The sequence below is a fragment of the Mytilinidion resinicola genome, assembly GCF_010093595.1.
Source record: "Mytilinidion resinicola strain CBS 304.34 unplaced genomic scaffold BDZ99scaffold_1, whole genome shotgun sequence".
Taxonomy (NCBI): domain Eukaryota; kingdom Fungi; phylum Ascomycota; class Dothideomycetes; order Mytilinidiales; family Mytilinidiaceae; genus Mytilinidion; species Mytilinidion resinicola.
The window spans coordinates 1,543,065-1,567,867 of NW_022985437.1; the positions used below are offsets into that span (position 1 = coordinate 1,543,065).

General features: G+C 53.5%; 10 protein-coding genes across 10 annotated transcripts; 5 read left to right on the forward strand and 5 right to left on the reverse strand.

Annotated features, from left to right (window-relative positions):
- Positions 1–361: 361 nt before the first annotated feature.
- BDZ99DRAFT_484233 (phosphopantothenate-cysteine ligase-like protein) lies at positions 362–1,498 on the forward strand (the record flags this gene model as incomplete). The annotated part of the gene is made up of 1 exon (XM_033722628.1): positions 362–1,498. The coding sequence occupies one exon, from the start codon at positions 362–364 to the stop codon at positions 1,496–1,498; it is 1,137 nt and encodes a 378-aa protein (XP_033584292.1).
- A 1,397-nt stretch (positions 1,499–2,895) lies between these two features.
- On the reverse strand, positions 2,896–4,636 carry BDZ99DRAFT_431369 (uncharacterized protein; the record flags this gene model as incomplete). The annotated part of the gene is made up of 3 exons (XM_033717286.1): positions 2,896–4,143; positions 4,196–4,457; positions 4,515–4,636. The coding sequence occupies 3 exons, from the start codon at positions 4,634–4,636 to the stop codon at positions 2,896–2,898; spliced, it is 1,632 nt and encodes a 543-aa protein (XP_033584293.1).
- A 3,565-nt stretch (positions 4,637–8,201) lies between these two features.
- Positions 8,202–11,201, reverse strand: BDZ99DRAFT_13664 (Cullin-domain-containing protein). Its single transcript, XM_033712650.1, has 4 exons — positions 10,970–11,201; positions 10,581–10,744; positions 8,618–10,524; positions 8,202–8,565 (listed from the first exon to the last, which is right to left on the reverse strand). Exons 1-4 carry the CDS (start codon positions 11,065–11,067, stop codon positions 8,377–8,379), a joined length of 2,358 nt encoding a protein of 785 aa, XP_033584294.1. The 5' UTR covers positions 11,068–11,201; the 3' UTR covers positions 8,202–8,376.
- Positions 11,202–11,496: 295 nt separating this feature from the next.
- BDZ99DRAFT_13690 (uncharacterized protein) lies at positions 11,497–11,786 on the forward strand. The gene has a single exon (XM_033712655.1). It carries the CDS (start codon positions 11,536–11,538, stop codon positions 11,704–11,706), a length of 171 nt encoding a protein of 56 aa, XP_033584295.1. The 5' UTR covers positions 11,497–11,535; the 3' UTR covers positions 11,707–11,786.
- On the forward strand, positions 11,787–12,210 carry BDZ99DRAFT_13689 (uncharacterized protein). The gene has a single exon (XM_033712654.1). It carries the CDS (start codon positions 11,867–11,869, stop codon positions 12,146–12,148), a length of 282 nt encoding a protein of 93 aa, XP_033584296.1. The 5' UTR covers positions 11,787–11,866; the 3' UTR covers positions 12,149–12,210.
- Positions 12,211–12,370: 160 nt separating this feature from the next.
- BDZ99DRAFT_493175 (uncharacterized protein) lies at positions 12,371–13,715 on the forward strand. Its single transcript, XM_033723212.1, has 3 exons — positions 12,371–12,981; positions 13,034–13,089; positions 13,140–13,715. The coding sequence occupies exons 1-3, from the start codon at positions 12,536–12,538 to the stop codon at positions 13,610–13,612; spliced, it is 975 nt and encodes a 324-aa protein (XP_033584297.1). The 5' UTR covers positions 12,371–12,535; the 3' UTR covers positions 13,613–13,715.
- Positions 13,716–13,765: 50 nt separating this feature from the next.
- BDZ99DRAFT_431380 (putative alpha/beta fold family hydrolase) lies at positions 13,766–15,667 on the reverse strand. The gene is made up of 4 exons (XM_033717287.1): positions 15,279–15,667; positions 15,084–15,221; positions 14,733–15,037; positions 13,766–14,674 (listed from the first exon to the last, which is right to left on the reverse strand). Exons 1-4 carry the CDS (start codon positions 15,415–15,417, stop codon positions 13,874–13,876), a joined length of 1,383 nt encoding a protein of 460 aa, XP_033584298.1. The 5' UTR covers positions 15,418–15,667; the 3' UTR covers positions 13,766–13,873.
- Positions 15,668–16,690: 1,023 nt separating this feature from the next.
- Positions 16,691–18,866, reverse strand: BDZ99DRAFT_374787 (nucleotide-diphospho-sugar transferase; the record flags this gene model as incomplete). The annotated part of the gene is made up of 4 exons (XM_033714939.1): positions 16,691–17,690; positions 17,743–17,954; positions 18,063–18,647; positions 18,699–18,866. 4 exons carry the CDS (start codon positions 18,864–18,866, stop codon positions 16,691–16,693), a joined length of 1,965 nt encoding a protein of 654 aa, XP_033584299.1.
- Positions 18,867–19,429: 563 nt separating this feature from the next.
- On the reverse strand, positions 19,430–21,130 carry BDZ99DRAFT_493178 (uncharacterized protein). The gene is made up of 3 exons (XM_033723213.1): positions 20,700–21,130; positions 19,941–20,514; positions 19,430–19,852 (listed from the first exon to the last, which is right to left on the reverse strand). The coding sequence occupies exons 1-3, from the start codon at positions 20,913–20,915 to the stop codon at positions 19,446–19,448; spliced, it is 1,197 nt and encodes a 398-aa protein (XP_033584300.1). The 5' UTR covers positions 20,916–21,130; the 3' UTR covers positions 19,430–19,445.
- Positions 21,131–21,286: 156 nt separating this feature from the next.
- Positions 21,287–24,798, forward strand: BDZ99DRAFT_404930 (uncharacterized protein). Its single transcript, XM_033716409.1, has 3 exons — positions 21,287–21,564; positions 21,617–23,566; positions 23,616–24,798. The coding sequence occupies exons 1-3, from the start codon at positions 21,330–21,332 to the stop codon at positions 24,665–24,667; spliced, it is 3,237 nt and encodes a 1,078-aa protein (XP_033584301.1). The 5' UTR covers positions 21,287–21,329; the 3' UTR covers positions 24,668–24,798.
- The last annotated feature ends 5 nt before the right edge of the window (positions 24,799–24,803 follow it).

Here is a 24,803-nt window from a genome sequence, read left to right on the forward strand (position 1 = left end):
GAGGAACTCAGCTTGGTGGCGTTTTCCACCGTCATGCCATCACGGACCGAGGCACCATCGCCATGCTTGCTCCACCATGAGGCTCTAGAAGCAAGGCGCAACACATGACCTTGAACAACCACCTGTTCCTTCAGCCCATCTCACTACTCTTCACGTCACGTTCGCAGTGGCTACCGCTGGCTGTCCAGAGCCATCCGGGTGTGCGGGTGTCCGAGAAGTGTGCTTGTCCGAGCTCAAGGACCTTGCCTAGGTATATCTACTGACTCCCCTCAGTCTTCTCCTGCGCAGCCTCGACCTCTTTTAGTGCTCCTATACATCCTCCCAAAGCCCAATTGGCCACTCCTCCCCTCAGCACTTCGCAATGGACGCCCCAACCCCCGCCGAGGGCGCCGAAAGCTACTACTTCACCCACAACCCACCGCCCAAGTCCCTCCAATCCAACGTCACCCTCGCGCGCGAATTCATCCACCGCCACGCCGACGAAGGCCGCCGCGTCGTGCTCGTCACCTCGGGCGGGACCACGGTGCCCCTCGAGTCGCAAACCGTGCGCTACATCGACAACTTCTCCGCCGGCACGCGCGGCGCCACCTCCGCCGAATACTTCCTCGAAGAGGGCTACGCCGTCATCTTCCTGCACCGCCAGTTTTCGCTGCTGCCCTACTCGCGCCACTACTCGCACAACACGCGCAGCTTCCTCGACTTCATGAAGGAGGACAACGGCCGCGTCGTCGTCGACGAGCAGCACCAGGCGGAGATGCTGCGCGTGCTACGCCAGTACACGGCCGCGAAGCGGGACAACAAGCTGCTGATCCTAAGCTTCGTTACCATCACCGAGTACCTATGGGAGCTGCGCGAGGTGGCGAAGCTCATGCGGCCGCTGGGGCCGAACGCGCTGTTCTACCTCGCGGCCGCCGTGTCCGACTTCTTCGTCCCGCACGACCGCATGGTCGAGCACAAGATCCAGTCGTCGGAGGAGTTCAATGCGGACAGCAGCGCCAACGGGCTCCCCAGCGGGAAAGTGCCGGCGGCGCGCACTGAGGGCCGCAGTCTGATCATCGATCTGGAGCCCGTGCCCAAGTTCCTCAAGCAGCTGGTCGATGGCTGGGCGCCCGAGGGCATGATTGTGAGCTTCAAGCTGGAGACGGACCCGTCGATGCTCGTCAAGAAGGCGCAGTACTCGCTCGAGAGATACGCCCATCACTTGGTCATTGGCAACCTGCTCATGACCCGGAAGTGGGAAGTCGTCTTTGTGTCAGAGATGGATGGCGAGAAATGGATACGGGTTCCTCGCAACCGGCGCACGAGGAGTATATCCGGCATTGAAGCCTTGATCGGTAAAGCAGCAGCGGCCGCGGCAGCAAAGGGGCAGTCTGTGGAGTCGCCCACGCTGACAGCAGAGGTGCTAGAAGGCGACCCGGCACAGGAAATCGAGTCTCTTATCATCCCAGCAGTCGCAGAAATGCACACCAAGATGATAGCCCAAGCGACGAACAAATAGTAAAGGCAGAAAAGGTCACTCGAGCCCAGCAAAAATGGGTTTATCCAATTGGGTTGAACCTAAGGCGTGGCTTGGTTATCCTTGTCTCCGATCTTCCACTACAGTGCCTTGCCATAAATATCCGTACACATTCCTGCCGCTGTTTGTGGGGCTCAAGTACTAATAGAAACCGGGAGCAGCGGATGCACTTCCAATCTGCATACACCCTGTTGACGCTGTGTGGGGTAGCCTCGCAAGTTTACTAGTTGTCCACGATGCCGAGTTCTGGCGAGCGAGGAAGAGATCGACGGCGATGACGGCTGACCGGGTCGCTAGTCCTGATAATCTATCTGCTCTATGGGAGCAACTTGGTATGGTTGCTAGAGGTCTGACAATAGCCTCAAGAATCGAACACTGGCCCGAATTGGCAGCGTTTCCTAATTCTCATATTAGAATTCGCTAGCAGAAGCTCTAGCTACTAAAGATGGCTAGCCACATCAAATGTCTTGCATTCCTGCGCAGGCGAACCGCTGTAAGACCAACCTGCGAAATCTTGAGTCTACAATGCCTTCGTCATAGAAATCCGTATCCGTGCACTCGTTTGCCGCTGCGTGAGGATGATCTTCATGGTATTTTCAGATTTAAGAATGCGAGAGGCGTTCCTCTTCGCATCCTCCGAAATCGCTAAGGCGCTTATTTTTGGATTCCTTTCAATCTTTTTACACACTCTTCTCCTTGAGAGAGAGAGAATTTTTTTTTTTTTCCGTTCTTTTGATGTCCGACTGCTTCTACAATTAGCGGAGTAAATTCGTGCGAGAGCGGCGTGGCCAATTTGGAGGGAGGGGGAATGGGCCGCCTCTTGAATGCTGCCATGATGAGCTAACATTATATACATCGTATGTAGCAGTAGGTTCGGATGAGCAGCTGATTCAATTCATCCGGATGCTCGCTGCCATGTGCCAAAGCAATAAACTCATCGGACTCTTGATTAATTATTGTATAGGGGTGGTTGAAGACTTCCCACCGTTATCTGCATACACTACCAGTGCCCATCTGGTGGCCTGGACTGGGTGATGTGGTATCATGCTGCTACTCCAGTTCGCTGGTCTCGATAGCAAAGGAAGACACGTGCGTGTGTGTGTGTGTGTGTGTGTGTGTGTGTGACGTTCAATCACTCCATCGTCAAATCAATACAAGGATAACAACTGTTCGTCATCTCCCAGTATCGCATTGCTAACCACATTTCTAAAGCACTCGAAACGACATAAGATAAAAGCAACTAGTCATACATCACCGCTTCATCCCCGCGCGGCGCGCCAGATCCCCTAACTCCAACCATGCCCTCCTTATTGCAAGTCTACCACACCATAGAACAAGTCCCCTATGTACACAACCCCCTACAGGTGGGAAGAGCCCGTCTAACAGATCCAGAACCAGATCTTCTCAAGGAAATTCCTCGGAATCTGCTCCGGCCAGATCTGCGCATCCAACGCCGCCTTGCCGCTCCAGATATCCGCCTCAGCCGCCTTGACGAAGCCCGGTCGCTTCCAGATCTTCCACACGGCGTAGAGGAAGAAGTAGATCGGGATGCCGATGTAGGCGGTGATGAAGTCTTGCACGGCCCAGTTGCCCTTTGTGAAGACGGCAAAGCCGTTGAAGAGGATGATCATGGCAAAGTACAGGAGGGCGAACCAGGCGGTGTAGGGCTGGAAGCGGGACTTGAAGACGAGGGTGTTGCGGTCGACGCCCTGAGCAATGAGCGCGCTGCGGAAGCGGAGGTAGGCGATGCAGATGCTGCACCAGGTGAAAAGTTGAGCGATGGTCGTGAGGGCTTGGAACCAGATGAAAACATCGTTGGCACCCGTGGAGACGCTCATGTAGGTTAGGAGAGAAACAGCGGCCGTGATGCCGACACAGTAGTACGGTACGCCCGCTTTGGAACATTTGAGGAGAAACTTAGGCGCCTGCCCGTTCTGGGCAACACCGAAGAGGTAACGCGAGCCGGTGTAGAGGAAGGCATTGGCGGATGAGGCAGCGGAGGTTAGGATGACGGCGTTGATGATGGAGGGAAGGGCAGGGATGCCGGCACGGTAGATGGCGATGACCCAGGGAGAGCGAGCTGCACCGGCCTCCTTCGATAAGAGCTTCTTGTCGTTGGATGGCACGAGCACACCGATCGCAAGGGAGCCCAAGACGTAGAAGAATAGGATGCGCCAGAAGACGCGCTTAACAGCTTTGGGTATGTTTTTTCGGGGGTTGGTGGCTTCGCCAGCCGCGACGGCAACCATCTCGACACCACCGTAGGAGAAGGCGGCGTTGACAAGAGTAGAGAACAAGCCGAGGAAGCGTCCAGCATCACCAGTGCTAATGTATGCCTTCATGGCACCCGGGTTCTTCCAGTAGCGGAATCCAATGCGGTCTTTGCTTGGTCCACCTCCCAGGTCAAGAATGAGGGCGAGCAGAAGCAAGCCAATGATGGTAATGATCTTGATCGAGGCGAAGATGAACTCGGCTTCTCCGTAGATGGAGACGGCGAAGATGTTCAAGCAGATGACGAGGACGATGATGACGGAAATCCAAGCAGCTATGCTGATTTGGTCGTTCCAGAACTCAACGACAACGGATGCAGCAGCAATTTCGGCGCAAAGCGTGATGGCGGATTGGTACTGCAGCGATAATTAGCACCTTGTCAAACATACGTGAAATGGCCTTCAATACCCAGTTGTTCCATCCGACAGCGAATCCCATGGCCGGGTCGACATAACGAGAGCAGTACTGAGGAATGGCACCAGGGAGAGGAAGCCAGGTAGCCATCTCACCAAGACATTGCATCATGGCGAAGACAGCGAGGCCGGTGAAGGTATAGCCAAGCAGCACGGAGAGAGGGCCAGCAGTGGCGAAGGCGCTGCCGATACCCAAGAACAAACCAGTTCCAATAGTACCGCCGAGAGCAATAAACTGGATATGGCGAGACTTGAGACTGTTGGTTGCATTAGATCCGATATCACACAAGACAGAAGGACGGAAAAGCACTTACCCTCGCTCGACATATCCGTACTCCTCAGCCGTAGCCAGGTCGCCGTAGAGGTCGGCAGCTTCGCCGGCGGCATTGCCGTTAGCCTCGATGATGTTCTTGACATCTTTGTAGTCGGCGGGCATAGAGCGCGCGTCGATGGAATACTGGTCCTTGTCGGACGACATAGTAGAGTACGGGTGGTAGTGAACCAAAGGGAGAGACGAATGAATGTGTGAAGACGAGAGAAAAGAGTGATAGAAGGCTATGCAGCTAGAATGAGACGGGCGGGGGCTAGCCGCGGGTTAGTTGGATGAGTCGGAAGTGCTCAGGACAGGACAAGTTGGCGTCTTTATATTTCCGCGCAGGCTGTCTCCCGCGTACAACCGTGGGCGGCGGGGAGTGCGAGCTGGTGGGACATGGGCGCTTGGGAGCTCAGACGGTACGGGGCAGACTGGCCTCACTGGCGTCTTCCTGCTGGCCCGTCCACGAGCTGGTATGGATAGTCAGGGATAGCTCTTCCTGGAGGTTAAGGCTGGGATTCAGAGGCGAAAGCTGGCCAGCCTGGGGCACTCACTGCCCTATCACTGCCCTCGAAGCGAGCGTCGTCCGTATTGTCTGCGGCTACGGGACCCTCCATTCTTACCTGCCGATCTTGTTGATACGCCATGCGGAGGAGAGCTACCTGTGCGGCAGGCCCTCGGAAGTGAAGACGGGGTGCGTCTCCGCCAAGCAGCCACCCGATGGTCGCACGCCGCCAGGCTTTGCACAACTCGGCCGGGGGGCAGAGAGGCAGGAGAGCATTCTGCTCGAGCATGATGGGAGGCGTGATAGGCGGGGGGGCTGTGATGAGGTGGATTAGATGGCAGGCCTGCGTCTAGGGATTGTGAGATGGATCAGGCGTCAAGATAGGGAATAGCCCTGTGGATCTAGGCATCGTGCTCCCGAGCGAGCGTAGCCGCAATCGGCAGTATCGAAGAAGGCTTCTGGAAGGGAGACGGCTCTCTCGGCATCCCGGTCGGCTAAGGTTGGTTTCCTCCACGAAAACTGATCCTGAGAAGGCCAAGCAGCCTCCACCTCGCTGGCCCGCGGGAGGAGCAGCCCGGAAGGCAGACCTTCTGGCGTGCTTCTAGCGCCCTTCCCTGCATCCGCCGTCAAGCCTCATCCGACAAGCTGCCGTTGACCGGTACAGGCTGCAATGGCTGTGCTCCACCCTCGAGTTGTCCACCTTCTTGATCTGCGCGAGGCTGAGACCCACCAACTCCACCATTGGCGCTCGGGCGCAAGGCTGGCACGCTGGACGTCGATGCAGGAGGCGCACATGCCGGCCCTCCAGCGCCCCATCTTAAGCCGTCTCAAGGGTGCAGCCAATAAGACTCCCGAGCACTGAAGTCTCGTAGGGTGCGCCAACCCTGCAGACCTCGCCGTTGCTCGTGTGACCTGCGGGATGCCAAGATACGTCCCCGTCCACGCCGTGGTGTTTTGTCAAGGCATACAAACACAAACACATCTCTAGCTATAGCCATCGCCAAAATCTGGCCAGACATTGACTCCACGGGAACGGCGTCAGTGGGGACTAATCTCGCACAGCCCACACGAGTAATGAATCGATTATTCTACAGGTTTAATTTACTGCGAGTTAGTCCACATCGCTTCTTATTTCCTTCTCACCATAGTAATGCCAAGCAGCTACTAACATTAGCGATGCTGCCAATATCTTTCTATTCAGTTGCGTCAGTCCTAAAAACTAGTTCTATTCCTTCTCAGGTGTACAAAGGTATAGAAAAGACGTACAAACATCCTGTTTTGACCAAGGATCAATCCCAGACCCGCACATCCTTCATTCCCTTGTCCGCCATCACCTGCTCTCTGCTCAGGTCATCCATCAGGAATGTTACTGCGTCTTACGATAAGATTCGGCCAACTCTGATCTTCGCTGGGATACCTACACCTCCATGTAGAACAGGCGACCAAATCTGAGGCTCGACTGCTCCCTTGTTCCATTTCGCATGCTCAGACCTCAGCAGATAAGAATGGAAGCCATATTCTAGTGGGTGCTTTCCAACATCCCAAGAGTTGACAACATTACACAAGGCTTTGTCTTCCCTCAAATCCCTCAACGTCCTGCCCCAGCCTCTTTCATCCCAGCTTCGTCTAGTTTTACCCTGTCCACTCTGGCGCTGACCGACCCCGCTCCTTCGCAGTACGCCCTACCCAAGCTAGGTTTCACCAGCAGGCGCATTGCCGGACATGGATACCTGTTACCTACCAGGGCAAAGCGAGTCGAGTACGGCCGCTAGAACGCCCGAAGAACATTCCTCTAGAGATCGCCCGAAGGAAGCGGGGACTTCGCCTGCAGGAAGTGGGCCCTTTTTAGCCATCAAGGGCTGGAAAAGACGCATGAGCCGCTCGGAGGATTCCGTACCCCAGGCTGGTGAGACGTGCTGGATCGAGGGGCTGACGCTGGTATCTGTACGCTCCATCGACATCAGTAAAATGTACGATATACTCATCGTCATCGGCTGCTACCTTATCGCAGCACGGTCTACCAACAAAACTCGGAGAACTTGCCTCAGAACAGAAGCGGTGGCGCGGTGCGTTAAAATAGCTGAAGAAGTTGCTATGTACACCAAATGTTCTTGCGGATAGCATCCATCAGTGAACAGTGCTATCAACAGCATCACATCGCCAGAAAACCGCACAACATGCCTGCCTTGAAGTCTATCCCAACTTGCCTTGATAGTCCCGCACTATCAAAGCAGTGGAAATTTCCTCACTCCTAAACCAACGCCTAACCAACACGCTCAAGCCACACCACTAACTCCTCCCAACCCCGCCTTGCCCCATCCTTATCACCAACCAGACATCTACTACAATAGCAACCCGGTATCCACCCAAGCTTCTACCACTCCGCATCATCTGAAACAAATCCTTCCCAGATCCCAGCCCTAGATCCGCTTCGGTCACACGACTCGACAAGCACAGAGAACTTGTCGTAGAAACGGCTCACCGAAGGACTACACCACCGACTCTACACGCGGAAGGAAGCAGGGCCTAGCCGTCCGTCCGTCCACTGATCCCACACACGGCGCTTCCGACCTCTCTAGCACTCGCGGCTCGCTCGCGGCGCTGGCATCGGACAAGTCCAGGGATTCTTTGAGGGTTAGGTGTAGATAGTCTTTGACAAGAACCACAGAAAAGACAGCAGAAATCAATCAAATGATATTCACGTTTCTCAATTCTCCCTTAATCTACCTACCCTAACCTGCCACATACCATTTGACGCAATTGCAAGAACCCTTTACCCAGCCCAGTCGTCCCTAAGACCATACGCGAGCCAAGCAACTCGCGAAGAAAAAGGCAATGGAACAGAGACAAGAGGAAGATGCAAATCGCACACCAGCACAGCCCTCACTTTCTAGCACCCATAAGACGTATATCATTGCGCATAACCAGTGTACCAAGGAGAGAAATAAGGTAAGGCATAGCAAGCAGGGCAAGGGGGGGAGGGGCCAGTGTTTGGAAATGGAAATGTGAATGGGACTGAGAAGAAGCCCGAGCCCCATCCACCTATTCATTCATCTGCGATGATAAACCACCACCCTTCCTATCATCGATATCAAGCCCAGTCCAGTCCAAAGGACCTCATCTAGAGAAGAGCATGGTCAAGGGCGCGAACGCAGAAAAGATGCCTATGCCCATCCCCTCCTCCGATGCCAATAGAAAACGCCTCCGTTCCGACTGCAAGAAAAAGAAACCCACATCCCGCCATGCAAGCTCCCTTTGGCGACTGTAGATCTTGGAGTCCGAATGGCAGGCCCCAACGACAGGTTTGCGGAGTCAAAGACCACAAAAAAGAAGTCCAGGAACAACGAGTTGCACCAGTCTATGCCAAGTAGCCCAGCTCGTCACCCTCCAAGCGCTCGAGATACTCCTTCTCTAGGAGGATGTCGATACATTTCTTTATGTCGGGCACCCGCGGCGAGAATCGGCTCTTGATCTGGCCGATTGTCTCTGAGACGAGCTGCTGGTGCTTCATCTTCTTACGAGACTTCATAATCCGAACGATAGCAGACTGAGAAAGATGTTAGCATATGGAATGGAGTTAGACAGTTTAAATTACTAACCTGCATGAGGAGTTTCCGATCTTCCTCAATAGTCTTGTGGGTATCCTCGGCTTCTTGCTTCTGCTCGGACTTGATTCCGATGTTCAGGTTAATCTTCATCTTCTTGGTCTTGAAGCCCGTGTTGAGTTTGTAGACCGTGCCGGCCTCTGGCTTCGCACCGTCCGGCGAAGCAATCACAATTTTTGCCTTGACGAAGACTCCAATGCTGGGATCCAGAGTCTCCTTGGCCAATTTCGTAGCCCCTGCCATCTCCTCGTAGGACACGGTGTCGTTGTCGTTGAAGAGCAACAGCAGAGCCATCTGGTACGTAGAAACCTGGAGAGTCGGGGAGGCCTTGGTGTTAGGCATCTTGATGTAATTAGCCTTCATTTCGCCCTTGCACAGCTGCCATAGCCAGGTGAGCTTGCGACCCTGGTGCTTGTGGTTGTAAAATTTCGCGAAGCGCTCATAGGTCTTGTTGATCTCAATCGGAGCCACGAACGGCGTCACGGGCGGATTCAGTGGCCAGAAGCCCGTGCCTAGGATGTTGTAAGTAGCATCAACGAAGTTCTTAACGTCTTCTCGCTCGAACGTATCGTTTACCCAGTCCTTGTACGAGGTGTTGAGATCTTTCGAGATCTGCATGTCCTGGAACATGCGCTGGAGCTTATTGGTGTACTCGAAACCGCAAGCCTCTTTGAGCTTGCTTATCATGCTAGTCTCCGCGTCATCGGACGCTGACGAAGTTTGCACAAGACGCTTGGCCAGCATTCGAGAGTAAAACTTCTGGAAAACGTCCTTATCCTCAATGTACTTGAAGACAGTCATGATTTGCGTCAAAAGCTTCTCCATGTCATCCTCTTCCGTCATTTTAGCTGTCGACTTCTTCAGGAGATTGTCGGTATACTTGGCTAGCAGCTCAGGCGACTTGTTCGAGCCAGACTTGCAAATTTTGTTCCGATTGACGAATTCTCGGCAGGCGTTGTCTAGAGAGCGCACGAACTCCGACTCGCCGTTGAAAGCTCGGTTGACGAGGTCTTGGTATTGGGTATGCACCTCAAGCAGTGCCTCGACATAGACCTTGGGCTCCAGGCTATCCCCCTCTGCTGAGACCTTTTCCACTGCAGCTAGGCCAGCTTTCCGAACGTGGGTCTCGAACCGGTTGCGCAGCGGGTCCAGTCCATCGGGAATCCGAGCAAGAAGCTTGTACATCCGACCCAGGTCGTCCTGTCGATCCTGATCCAGGAGACTCTGGAATTCGTCGCGCAGGATTGCGGAGTGGTTGGTAATTAGCGACTGCTCGCAAGTGCGCATCAGTGGGGTCATAATTTCGTTAAGGAGGTACAGCGGGACACGCTCCTTCTCCTCGTCTAGACGGGCCTCGGCCTTCTTCATATACTCCACAACATTGTTCTCCGCAAGGAACTGCTTCGACTCGGTATCGTAGTACTCCGCGGTGGAAACAAGGAATGGCTTCTCGAAGTACTCCTTGTACACATCCAGAGTAGACTTTGTGCTGTCGGATTCGTCCAAGCCTAAGGAAACGAACGAGTCTACGACGCTCTTGATGTGAGACTGCTCGATAGTTTCGCCATTACGCTGCTTCTCAACGAGTTTGAGGACCGAGCGCATCACGCTCTCTTGTGTGCCGGCGAACATATCATCTTTCCATCGTACAAGGTGCAGTGTGTAGATGTCATAAATGTTCTTCTTTCCCTCGTCCATTTCCCGCTTCACCCAATGACGATTGAGATACCGGAACAAGTGGTTGTTGTATTGGCCTGCAGTGGTGTAGCGGTTCCATTCTCTGATGTAGTACGTGAGCAATGCCTCGTCAACGTGGTCGCGCGATCGATCCTGAACACCCTTGAGGTGGTTCTGAAGGTATATGATGAGATGCTGGTAAAGGTCCTCTCCGAGGAGATGGGCTAGAATGCGAGTTAGCAAACAAGTTCAGAGAAACAAAGGGACGAGTGAGGATCACCACCTCCCCGGTTCTGATGACCGGTGAAGCCACCTGAGCCAACCGCCTTCTGGGCTGTGCAGAAGTTGTGAATCGCGGTGTAGAGACCCATGTACGTCTTCATATCCATTCCGCCGCGTAGGTCGTTCATGATCTTCTCCACGCCCGCTTCGAGGTAGTTCCATCTATGAATGTGATTAGCTGCTGTATAATCAAGCTTGAACCGCCTCATGGAGGCTCCCGCGCTTTGCGTGCCCGTTGTCGGGACACTGCCAGGCTATATGACCACATGCTTAAAGTATGTTGCTAAGCAAGACACCGTAGTGGGCGCACGCTCAGTGGACATGCAGGCAGGGCGGGCAGCAGACACCGAAGCCATGGCCAAAGGCTCTGTACAGGGGAGGACTTACGTTGCCTTCACATCATCCTTCTGCGGCATCGGGGGCATGCCAGAGGCATCTGGCGTCGAGGTGCCGCTCGGAGTTGCTGTACGGGTAGGCGTCGCCATCGCGGCGGTGGGGTGCTCCGGGGCACTGTTCGGAGGCGCCTTGTTGCGCTTGAAAAACCGAATTTTGACGGCTTAAAGCTGGGTGAGAGAGTTGGCGTTGAGGAAGGTGGGTTCGGGGGGGTGGGTGGTGGAGGCGAAGGAGCGAGGTCGACAGAGGACGGCGAGAAGATGTGGGGGCGGCCTCTTTGTAGGCGGTCAGAAGGTGAGAGGCGGGATTCAGAGAAGTGAATGTGGCATGGGCGAGCTGGCCGAGGAAAACGTTGGAGGTGATGGAAGGGTGGAAGGGTCGGGCTCTTTTGAGGTTCGTTGACGAGCTCAAGGCTCCCACGGGAGGCAGGCACCGCCAGATGGAACTCGCCGCACAGCCGCACAGCCGCACCTCAACACCATGGCTCTATCACCGTGCACACACACGCCATTCGCTATGATTGCAACGCCGACTTTCTGCGCTCCATGTAGCAGCGAAGAATGTACACTAGTCTGGCGAAAGGCATGTTGTCTAAAATCTCGGGCATCATTTGGAGCGCCCTCTCGTGCAGCGGCGACAGATCTGGTAAATATAGCTCTCGAAGCATGCCAGGCAGCAGTAAAGCAGTATACTCAGACGCTGGGCAGGTAGGATATCATTCACATCTCTGAGAGCCTCTGTTAAAAGGATGTGCTTTTGCTCTATCCCTTCGCACGCTGGCGTCCACACTTGGCGCCAAGCCCGTGCCCCAACGTACGCGCCAGCACGTAAACAAGCTAAATAGCTAGTTATTATCCACAATCAAATACTCCACAATGCCACGGACATCTAATGATGTCGACTACGTGCAGAAGGACCTACAAACACCCCAAACTTCCCTACCCCAAGCCTACGCCGCTGCCTGCATTCGAGCCACTACAAATCAACAACTACGACGCGCCCGGCACCCCCAATATACCTCCAGGTCTTGATCAGCATGATCCTGTGGCCCTATTCCGCCTATTCTTTACCGATGAAATGGTAGAGAAGATGGTGCGCTGGACGAACGAGTACGCCAAGGATCACCGGCCGTCCAAGGGCTCAGCTACTTCTATAGCTGCTACACGTATTTGAATTGCCTTAGCCGGGTGTAGGCCTCATCACGGGGGCCTAATTCGGAGCCTCTAATTGGCCGAATCCTTATCGATAACTGTGGACGTAAATCAGCGTGCGAAGGGATAGGGTTTCGCGACGCGTCAGGGGTGCTCCGCCAGACTAGTCACAGTGGGGCTAGAGCGATTTTCCAACCTGAAGGTGCATTTCGACGATGACGTTGGGAATTCTTACCTAGCACGAAACAAACTCCAACTTTCAGAGACAACCCAGTCTCTCAAACTCCACGCCACGAGCATGACCTGAACGACGGCACGAACCCCCCAATCATCCACCCCTCGCGCCCACGCGCGCATTCCCCGCAGTACTGCTGGAATACGAACCCGCCGAAACGGGCGCCGCCGAACCATGCGACTCTTCCTCCTCCCCGTATCCACGCGACGGACCCTGATCTACTGCGAGCGCATGCACGACAAGCTTGCGAGCGAGCGCAGCTACCTCGACAAACTCACCAACAAAGCTAATGAGACGTGGGCCAGCTGGGAAAAGGACGAGAAGAGTATCGCCAACTGGAAAAAAACCGTCACTGTCTACGGCAACAAGGCCTTCAAGAGGATTCCGTTCGAGGAATGGGGCTTGAAGACGGTGCCAGCGCTTACAGCCAAGCGGCGGAAGCTGGAGCTGGAGGGCAAGGAGAAGGTCGAGGTGATCTTTCCCAAGCGGTTTGTGCATGAGGAGAGGGTGCCTGGCATATTGCAGCAGCTGGCGACGGAGCGTCAGGCGCTGCATAAGAAGACGATGATAGGCAGCATTGTTGCCATGCCTTTTACGGCTCCCTTTATGTTGATACCTGTGTAAGCTACATCTGCACCGGCGAAGACTCTGGTGGTGGCTGACGTTCCGAAGGATACCAAACATACCTTTCTTTTACCTCGTGTTCCGCGCATATTCGCATTGGAAAGGTAACTCTTCCCTATATGCCTGCAAAAGCTGTTTGCTGATTCAAATATAGCTTTGACTGGCTCGAAGCACCTACAATTCATCTTGGAAAACAAACTCCTAAAACCTGTCCCCTCCTCAGAGCTCGACGAGGCTTATGCTGCGGGGCTCATGTACCCTACCCGCGAAGCATCGCGCACCGCTCCACTCCCTACCCAGGAACAAGTGTATGAGATATCCAGCGTCGTCGGCAAGCAAACGAACGATGGCTCCGAAGACGTCATGGTATTACAGCGGTGGAATGGCAAGCTGATAGCTGAACGGTTCAAGCTTCCAGAGATGGAGATTGAGATAGAAAGAGCAGTAGAGCAGGTAGAGACAGCGATAAAGGGCAAGGAAGAATTGCTCGAGGAGAAGCGCGAGCTTGAGCGAGCGACTGCTTCTCCGGACAATGTGCAAACCAAAGAGCCCGCAGATACGAAGACGCCGTCAGAGAAATTTGGGGAAACATTGCGGGAGAAGAAAAATGATATCCCAAAGCGGTGACACATCGTTCAGAAAACTTTGTATCATAAGGTGTAAGACCGCTCAACTTTTTGGTGTAGAGACATGAACATAACGCATACTAATCAAAACCCTGTTATCACTCATATATGTCATTTTTGCATGATCTGTGTTCACTCCCTTGCCACTGCATAAGGTTCTTCAGAATACTTTCATTGAAAGAGATTCTATTCAAGGGGCATCATAACTACCTACTTGGACTTAACGTCCTAGCAATACGCCGTAATTCTCCCTCTGCTGTCCTTACTTCTCAATAGTCACCATTTCCCCCAGCCTTGACTTCAAAGCTCCGCCTTCGCCCTCCAAAGCCCATATCACAATCTGCTCCAGCGCATCCGCACCGATCTTCTCGACGGGAAGCCAGTGGCCGCCTTCTTCGATGACGACCACCTGACTTTGCTTCGTCAGGTAATCTGAAATCCCCTCCAGTGCCAGCCTTCGCTCAAAAGCGGGGTCTTTCTTCCCGTACACCAGCGTCACTGGCGCCTGGAGCGAACCCGGTGGCCCATCTTCAAAGAGGCCAGTGCCGCTGCTTGACCGACGAGAAAGCGATTGATCGTCGAGTTCTGACAGCCTCACAATCATCTCAAGCGACTTCTCCCATTTGCCCCTGAAGAGACCTTCGCGATATATTCGGATCTTCTCGGACCAGCCGCCGTCGTGTAGACGCTGTTTGACTGACTCCGGATAGGCCAGTCCATCCTCAGTGACGGTACCAAGTTGAGCTGCAGCTGGGCCAAGAGTTGCGGCCATGCATTCTGCCGCTTCGGTAGAGCTTAGGCCGGCTGGTCCTGGCCTTCTACTTAATTTGTGCAGTAGTCTCAGGAACCACCTGCCTCCCATGCGGCCGGCGAAGTTGGAGAGTGGCTGCGGCAGGTGGAACACGACAATATAGCCAGATTTGCGAGCTTGGCTGAGAAGGGGTGTAACAGTCCGGAAAGCAGTCTTGAGAAGGCGAACAGAAAGCGGACGCTGCAGCCATGTGTGTAGCATCTGTTTCGAGGAGCCTAGGTGAGCCTTTGCTGTCGAAGCTATTTGCTCTGGCTGTTGCTCCTGTCAGTATATCAATGTAGTGGAGAGAATCTTGATAGATTCAACATACGAGTACGGCGCTGCTGATAATGAATCGATCCACAATTTGAGGGGCTTCAGAAGCCAGTCTGAAGGCTACGACGGAGCCCCAGTCATGCGACACGACCAATACCCGACCTCCATTCTGAATCGGATACTGGTCTCGCATGCCGATGATGAAGGTTCCCATAGCTTCGAGCACCGTCTCGGCGGAGTAGTCAGGGAGGTTGTCGCTCCCTCCATAGCCACCGAGATCTACTGCAACGAGGACGCTGTCCTTCAAGAGCTCGGGTGAGGCTAGCAATCGCTCCCAGAGAATCCAGCTATCCGGAAAGCCTGATATTGTTAGCTTGAATCGCGATGCCGTGAGTGATGAACATGCCGTGCAGGAACACAACAAGGTTCTTTGGGGTAGTCACTGCATGTTCCATGTAATGCAGTCTTCGGCCATTCTTTAAAGTAAAGAAACGATGCTTGAATCCGAACGGCGAGCTTGCAAGGTCCCAGAATTTGCGCTGAGCTGTCCGGAATAACGTCATTAGTTCGGTACATCATCAACAGTCTGTGGCTCGCATACCAGCTGCTAGTCCCTGCTTCTCTGTGTCTGTGATGCTGCGAGTGAGAGAACCGTCCAGAGCAGCAAGGGCGGTGAACACAGCGAGCGTGAACACTCCATAGAAAAGGCTTACGCCTTTGGCAACCGCGTCGAGGAACATGGTGGCAGTGTATTAGCTAGACTAGCTCCTAATCAGTGGCTGTAATGTGAAGGGAATCCATCGAAGGCATTATTCGAGGGATCTGAAGTGTAGTTGAACAATCGACGTTTGATGAACAGAGTGTCTCCTGATGAGGAAATGACCATCGCGCAGTGGCACCGTTTTACGAAGACCCCGCAAACATTGATTGGGAGCCGTCACACGCTCATGCATACATTTCAAACTTCCGCCTCGTGTTTTAGAGTCTGACATGCTGAATTTTGAGTAGCAGCGAACTCGTACGGGCAGCACTGAACGTTGTTTGGGATATGACGTCATAATGCAATATGATTGGCTGATAGTTCACGATCACGTGATGCTGTCCCAGTCGTTCACATTGGGTACCGTGAGATAATTAACCAGTGCATAGGCACTGCTCACCAGGTTCCTCCGCGTTAAACCCTCTCACGCACGACAGTGATCAAAAGCAGTGAGAGTATTGTTATCCTGCACCATAATATAATATCTAGAATATACGGACCCGCACAAGGTCTCAAACCCACGTTCATATTTACGAAATACATTAGCGCTATGAGTATCCGACATATGAAAAGCAAAGAGAGATGCACGGCTTGCAATGCAGAAGAAGATCTGGAAACGCAAACCATGCCTCAGGAAAAGCAGAGTCAGGAAACTAATATTACATAGCAGACATTAACGGACCATGGAAGGGAAAAGTGACCATGGAAGACATCCGAGAATTACGCTCATGGGTATGTCGCTGTACAAGGCCAATTATATACGTGTCCGCCCATACATGATGAAAAAGCTCCTAGTATCGTTGTCCCTAGCACCCATCTCGAGTTAATTTGGGACAAAGCGCTGCGTGCTCTTGGAACCTAGTCCAACGAACCAAGGGTGATCATTAACTTTCCCGTACTTCAGGCGTAGCAGCATCCGTTTCAGACTCTGCTCCAAAATTCGGGTCGCGTAATACGGACTTGTCCGATGCCGTTGTCGGTGAAATAGGCTTCGGTGCGAGAATCGTCGGTCCTGCATCATCGGCCGCCGAATCGTTCGATTCTTCCCGTGGAGTCCTGCCCATGAGTCTGTTCTCGTCCAGATTAAATTCAACCGGTCGCCCATTGCCGCTGCCAACAGGCACGGAATGCTCCGGCAGGTCCCTGAGCGGCGTTTCCTTCTTTTCTAGGTGCTTTAGGTGCTCGAACTCGACCAGGGAGGAACGGCGCAGCTGTTCGAGCTTCAGATCCGGATCCTTGAAGGACGGTGAAAGTTAGCGTTTGGTTCCAGTCAGGAGTGCAACAACAGCATCAACATCAGATTCGGACTGCAAAGTCAGACCGTGCGATTTCGCAAGCGCATTCACAGTACCTGGACTCGGAAAGTATGAAGGCGTTAAAGAGGCCAAGGGCGCGCCTCGAGAACTGACGCCGCTGAAGGGGCTTATTTTGACCGGAGGCGCGGTCACGGTTTGAGGGCTCTGAACAGTAGGAGCCAATGTCGGGGCGGTTGAAGCAGAAGCGCTTGACGAAAGTCGATGATGTACGCGACGAAACGAAGCAGCGCTCGTAGAAGAAAAACCGCATTGTGGACATACCCAGTCGACTTGGTCCGGCACGCCTTCGGCGGCTGGCAATTCTCCTGCCTCATCCCTCTCATCACCCCAGAAGGTTGGCCGACGAATCGGTGCAGGCGTAACCGGAAGACTCGGCCTCTCGACGGCAGTAGGGAAATCTGTCAATATAAGGCTCTCGCGACGCTCTTGTCGGCTTAGAGTCGGCGAGAGAATGGACGGTCCACCAGCCGGCCCTAGTGTTTCGATGCCCGGCGAGGGTCTTCCATGTCGTGTCTGTGCTTCCATGATCGCACGCACATAGCTTTCGATACCCGGTACGCTGTCCCAGGCATTGCTGCTCTGTGAGAAAGCCTGCCACCCTTCCTCTGCCGTTTGTGGCGGCGAGGTCGATGATTCCGGTCCCTTCTCTTCCAATTTTGAGGCCGCGGAGGCTGAGACGGTAGGTATTGGGGCGGGGGGGAGATCTTCGGCGAAGACGCGGGTTGGTTTCGGTACACTGCGTTCTTTTTCCCATGGGAAAATTGGTTTTGGCTTGTCAGCGACTGTAGGTTTCGTCTCAGGTACCTGGTACCACATGTCTTTAGGTGGTTCTGGATATGACTGCGGCGCTTGAAAGAGGGATCGGCTTTCGGTCCACTCATACGTTTGGCTGGGAAAGTTGGCTGCCTCAGGTTTCGATTCAGAGGGAGGCTCCGAGCTGTGGATGTCAATTCACTCCTTGAAGGTACTAACATTATGGCCAAGCTTACCGTGTCGCGTCCCAAGACATAATGGGAGCAGAGAACTTTCGTTGGTCAACCGTGGGTGTCGGCTCTACATAGCCTTGGTCAATGTTCTCCACAGTCTCTCCAGGGTCAGACAGCGGCAGTTCCGTACTAGTGGTTGGCGCTTCTGGCTCGATGATCTGGGGCGTTGAAATTAGATGTTCGATAGATGTGGTTCCGAAGTCGACGCTTTTTACCTCGCCGTGAACGTGCTTTTGCACTGTTGTGGATGGGAAGCCTCCAGCGGAGCGTGAAGTCTGAAGTCGCGTAAGAGGAGCGCGAGCTAATGCATCCGGTCTACTGACTGATTGTCCCTTCAGGTGCTTGTCGTACACAGCCCACCAGCGTCCCAGAAGCTCGTTGTAGACACCTCCTGGACTCTGCCGCCCCTTGGTCCACGGTTTGTCCTTGCCAATGAAGTGGACCATCTTGATGTTGCTCTTGTAGTGCCGGTATGCTGGTTCCCACTGGTACTGGGCGTTCGGAGTGCAGTTGTAGGTAAAGCTGAGCCTATGCCAGTTCTTGTGCTCGTAGTATTGGTTCAAGAGGCCCTGGTCAGCTCCGTCGAAGCTATCTCCACTGGCCGCCAGAGTCTGAAGCGCCCAGTAGTCACCCATGTTCGGAGTGAGGACCATGACGCCAGTATTGAAAGCATCTGGCCAGCCAACATCGGGAGCAGCCGCAAAGGGAGCATCAATGTTGAAGAGCTCGTCCGGCGCGCGTAGAGCCACGACATCGGCGTCTATGTACACAATCTTGCTAAACTGAACTTGTCTCCAGAGGGCTATCTTGGTGAAGGCGAAAGCAAGATCGGCACGGTCCATGAGGAAGAGATTCGAAGGATTGGGGGTTCGAATCCGCTCGACGGGAATGAGATAGTCATACAGGGCCTGTGGAGGTCAGGACAAGGCCGTTGACATTAGAGAACTATCTGTACGGACCTTGAGTTCGGTGACTGTGTCGGCGGATAAGGTGTCCAGCGTGACGAGGACCGCCAGCTTCTTGGTAGTGCCGCCATCTCGCAAGGAATGAGCTAGGACTGCAGCGCCGGGAAGGTACGCATCGCTCATGAGCAGCGTGCAATACACTTGCTCGCCATAGCTCGCCATAGTCGAGGACAGCTCCGGTCCCGAGGATGAAGGAGTGGAGGTAAGAGGCGTCGGCGGCTCAGAGCTCGGTTTGGAGCTCGTTTTCCCCGCTCTAGCTCGACCTTGACGTAGCGGAGGAGCTCACGAGCTGTCGGTCACGCGCAGACAACGGAGCAAGAAGAGACGGCTAGACGAGGACAATGGGCGCGAGAGTGTGGTCCATGGTCAATTGGCCGCCGCGCAGTCGGCACAGCTCCGAGCTGCTGAGGTGGTAATGCAATCTCCCAGTCTTCAGCATGCCCTGTATGTTGCCGTGGCGCGCCCGTATCTCACGCCATTGGCTATCCCGACAGCCGTTGTACAAACGGGTCGGTTGACCTGGAGATATCGGCTATGGCCGCAAGCTGCTCCGAGCACGGGAATCAACATCACGCATCCATCCCGGTTCATGGAAATCGCCGTCGTCATGTAAAGATTATCGTATCGCTGTTAAATATCTTAGAAATCAAGGAATGGCATCGAGCTTTATACATGCCACTGCAAGAGTGGTTTAGTGACATGACCACTGGCTCATATCGATACTCCTCTATTTTATATTCACTACCCGTGCGACCCGTACACCACCGCCTCCAACCCCCCGATATCGTTACACTGAAAAAACCCCAACCTGCCCGCCCTACCGTCCCACCCATCACTGAGAATCTCAATCACATGTGCCATCTCCGCGCCCCGTTTCTCCCTGGGCAGTTTCGATACCATGAAGTGTATGTCGACGAGGAACGGGAACGTCTTTCCAAGCGCGGGATGTGTCGTACAGGCCTCAAACGCTGATGACGTGCAGTAGTTCTGTAAAGCTGAGGCGGTATCTGGACCGTCCGGATGAGAGCCATCAGCGGGTGTGGGAGGCGGACGTCGCGTAATACCCGAGTTTATGACGAGCGATGTCAGGTTGTGGCTTCGCGCGAGCTGTGAGAGATCGCGCATTAAAGAGGCAAGCATTGCATGGGCTGTGGAATGTCAGAGAAGTTAAGAAGAGCGAATGATATGCAGAATCGCCTGCTGAACTGACAAAGCAAGAGAAGAGAGCAGCATTACCTTGCACATATTTGACCTTCATGAGTGGGCTCAGCACTTGGGTAATGTTATCGACAATGAGCATCCAAGTGGCCCCTCCACCTTCATCCGCGCTGACATCTGGACTCAGATGCCGCCTCTCTTCAGGGCGATGTGGCTGCCATGTTTCCCGCGTAATCATGCCTACGAAGAGCATTTCTTCCTCTTCGTCCTCTTCATCTTCGCTGTCTGCTACTTCTACTCTCCGGCTACGATCCGGCTTAGGAGGAGCTGTCGTTTTACTTGGAGGCGTTTTGGCCGCTGATCTCGGAGCTGTCTGGCTGATCTCTTCCTTCAATTCCTCCAAAGCCTCCTTCATGCCAACGAAGTCGAAGACACGCATGATCTTCACCCTCTCGAGCGCTGTGGCGGCAATGTCGTCTGGCTCGAGCGACCCATTGTTCGGCTTCGCATGCTGTGGCACGACATCCCGTTGGAGATGAGAGACCAGGGTAGTGTGCAGTCTTAACACGTCAAAGTTGCCGGAAGTATCGATGATAGCAGCATGCGATCGTGCATTTTCAAGGAGATGTGAGGATAAGAAAGCGAGAGCTAGCTGTATGATAGATTAATATGAGATTGTGGAATAAAAAATCCGCGTGTAGGGAAACAAAAGCACGTGGATTCGATGTGAGGAATCAGATAGGAACAAGAAAGCAGAAACGGGCGTCACAAGCAATGATTAGGATGGACAAAACCAAAACGATTCAACAGGATAGCATTAGCAAAACACAAACCCACCCCGGTCTTCCCAGCCTGCCCTTCACCGGAAACACAGCACAACCCCCTGATCCCCCTTTCCTTCCTTCCCTCCAGCGCTTCGTCCACACTCCGACACCCTGTTGTTACCCGTGGGATGCGCGGGTGTTCTCTATCGCGCGCTATCAGTGTCGCAATCTCATCGGGATGGACCAGGGATGCGGCATCGGCTGGAAGGGATGTGCCGAAAGCGGCCATGCAGTCAGTTGATGCTTGAGGTCGAGATTTGGAAACGCCAAGTGTCGTTGGTGGAGACTTGGGAGTGGAGCTGCATCAAGTTTGTTTTCTCCTAAAAATTTGGGGATCCTATATTTCAGACCACTATCCGAGGCGACTAAAAGAGTTTATCAATCGTTCAAAATGCCATATGTTTGCGTGAGATTTGCAATGGCGTTACCCCTTATTTTAGTCCGCCTACTTTTGAAGTGGTTTGTACACGGCAGCTGTTTGCGAAAGCAATGGTCTTGTATAGGTCACGTGGCGCATTTTAGTCTGCTGGCCCGTGCGTACATTCTCTTTACGCGACGACGCGTGAAGCTGCAACATTCACTACTGCTTTGCACTCTGCACGAGAACCACAATGTTTGCTCGCGTAACGTGTATCTGGAATTCATGAAGGACTCTTCTCCATGCTTCCCCTCTTCATTCGATCCCGCAATCCACCTCCACTCCGAGCTTGACGCGTACGACGCGCCCCACGAAGACGTTTCTTATTCCGACGATCTCGAAGCATTGCACGATACCTTAAAGGAAACTACTGCGGAAAAGAACAGACAAGGGATCGTGATTCAGCATAGAGCTTGGAAACTCCCTGACGTCTTTCGAAGCGAGGAGAATTATATAATTGGTACACAGCATTACACGCCGCAGACCGTCCTTCAACGACTAATGGATCCTAGATAGTCCGCTGAGGGCTCCTAGAACATTTCTTCCCTCTCTTGTCAACCCGACCACCTCTTCTAGCTATCCAGCTCCCCCCTCATCTCCACCAATATCCACGATGCCGATGATATCCTCACCAGTCGCGTATCCACCGAGCTCTTCGCCGAAGCTCGGATCGCCGAAGAAGAGGAAATGGGCTGATGTTCCACGGAGTCCGTTGAAAGATGTAGATTCGAATTATTCTACTAAAGCTTTTGGCGGATTTCTGCAAGCGGAATCGGATGATGAGGATGATTTCAACGCATTTCTGTCGAAGAAACGCGCTAGGACGGTCCTGAAAGATGTCGTGGCGGACAATACACCACCAGCAAGCCAAGGAGAATCTGTTTTGGACCCCGAAACGGTCGCAGTAGAAGACTTGGATGCATATTTCAAGACTCCGTCACCCGTGAAGCAGGCCCAAGAGCCACAAGATCCAGTTCCGACGACTGATAGGCGTCCTCTGATGGCGACAACAGCAGCAGGGCGGTCGATATACGTAGGGCAAAAGACCGCCGCTCCACTCATGTCGTACGAGCAACTCATCGCATCTCGCTCCACCGTTGTTGAAGGAAAGGCACAGAGAAGCTACTACGGAATCGATATCCATCAATTGATGGACGATGCAATCCAAGAAGATATGGAGGCTGCGAAAGCAAGAGAAAATGAGAGGAACGCGCCAAAAGAGTCCGTTGAGCAGCCACAGGACATCGTACCACCTGGAAAGAATAGGAAAACCTTGATGTGGACCGAGAAATACCGGGCTCGCAAGTTTACGGATTTGGTCGGAGACGAGCGTACTCACAGATCGGTGCTACGCTGGCTGAAGAGCTGGGATCCTATAGTGTTTCCTGGCTCCAGTAAATCAAAGGCGAAAGCTGGCCAGGCTTCTAGCGACGATGTTGAAGAGCAAAAGCATCGCAGGATTCTCATGTTAACAGGACCACCCGGTCTCGGCAAGACTACCCTAGCTCATGTTTGCGCCAGACAAGCAGGCTACGAGATTCAAGAGATTAACGCTAGTGACGAACGAAGTCACAACGTTGTAAAAGGAAGAATCCGCGACATGGTCGGTACCGAGAATGTCAGAGGTGTCAACACGAAGACTGCTGATGGCAAGACAAGAAAGGCTGGCAAGCCTGTGTGCGTCGTTGTTGATGAAGTGGATGGCGTCGTCGGTGGTAGTGGTGGTTCTGGAGAAGGAGGCTTCATCAAAGCACTGATTGACCTCGTCAATCTAGACCAGAAGAACTCTAGCATGATAGGGGTGCAGACGAACGCTCCGAAAAAGAAACGGAAGGGCGATAAGTTTAGGCTTCTACGTCCGTTGATATTGATCTGCAACGACGTCTATCATCCGTCGTTACGACCGTTACGCCAGTCTTCCATTGCCGAGATTGTTCATATCCGTAAGCCACCGCTAAACATGGTTATCTCTCGCATGCATTCCATATTCGAGAAAGAAGGCATTCCCTGCGACTCAGATGGCGTTCGTCGACTTTGCGAGGCTACGTGGGGCGTGAGCACGAAGAAGGAGGGAGGCACAGGAACCGGAACGGGAGAGGGCGATATACGTGGTGTCATGGTAGTGGGTGAATGGATTGCCGGCAAACTTCGATCATCGCTGAACTCGCAACCTGGCATCACGAGACTTACGAGGCGATGGATCGAGGACAATGTTTTGGACGGTCTTTCTCACGGAGGTGGCGCAGCCAGAAGCCTTGGGCGCGGTGGAGCGAAAGAGGTTGCAGAAAGGGTGTTTCGTGAAGGAGCAGGATTTCCCAAGAGCGCTGTCGCTGTTGAGCAGAACAAGGGCTATATGGACGGCACAGGGGTAATTGGTGTGGCAGAAGCAAGCAAGCGACGGGCCATGGAACGACTTCGAGAGATGATTGACACCAGTGGAGAGACTGACAAGATTGCAATGGGTAAGTAAATCCGTACACTCTCATCAAATTATGGTGCTTACGACCACAGACTGCTTCACTAGCTACCCCAATCAGCCCTGGCAAGATGACACCTTCCTCAGTAAACCCAATGCCGCCTACGAATGGCTCAGCTTCCACGACACCCTGTCCTCTGCTGTCCACGGCTCCCAAGAATGGGAACTGGCACCTTACCTCTCCCAATCCGTCCTCGCATTCCACCATCTCTTCGCGTCTTCAGGCCGCGCAGCTCAGAAAAATTCGGATCCTTCTGCCGAGGAAAGCCCCTTCACAGGCCCGAGCGCACCATACACGGCGAATGAAGTCCAGCGATCCAACAAAGCCTCTCTCGTCGCCCTCCAATCATCCCTCACCCTCCCACTTACACGCATGTTCCGTTCTCCCGAGGATCTTGCCACCGACCTTCTCCCTTATGTTCTTCGTATGCTCTCTCCAGATATCAAGCCTGTTATTGTCAATACCGGCTCTACAGCCGACAAAAACCGCAACGTAGCCACCGCGTCTGTCCGCAAGGCTAGCGAGAAGGTTCTCGTCAAGCGTGCTGTGGATGCCATGGCAGCTACAGGTGTACGGTTCGAGCGATCACGCGTCGAATTCGATGATGCTGGTGCCCGCGGAAACTATGGCGGATGGGTCTTTCGTATGGAACCACCCCTAGACGTGCTCGGTCAGTTTGAGACGATGGGAGGGAAGAGAGACGAGAAGGTCCGATTCGCGGTCCGACAGGTTCTAGAAATGGAGTGGAAGCGGGAAAGCATGAGACTCGAGGGCGAGGCGAGGCGAAAGAGAGGTGGAGGTGATGAATTCGAAGAAGTTTTTGAGAAGGTAGGTAAAGAGACTCCGGCGGAGGAGGCAAAGAGGAAGGAAAAGATGAAAGAGAAGCTGGTCAAGAGGGACTTCTTTGGACGAGCTATTGTTGCGAAGCCAGTTCCTGCGAATGGCATCGTGGAGGCGGTGAAGAGGACTAGGGAAGAGAAGGCGGCGGATGAGAAGGAGGGGAGGGTGTGGATCAGTTTCCATGAGGGGTTCTCGAATGCGGTCAGGAAGCCTATCACGATTGAGGAGCTGATGAGGGGTTTGTAGATATATGGGTGCGGCATTTCAGCATCGTGGCCTCGGCTTTGAAGCGTTTATGTTAGTTGATGTCATGTCATAGGTTTAAGAGAACTGTTTTTGGTCCTCGATTTGCAAGACATTTCCCCACCAGAAAGCGCTATCA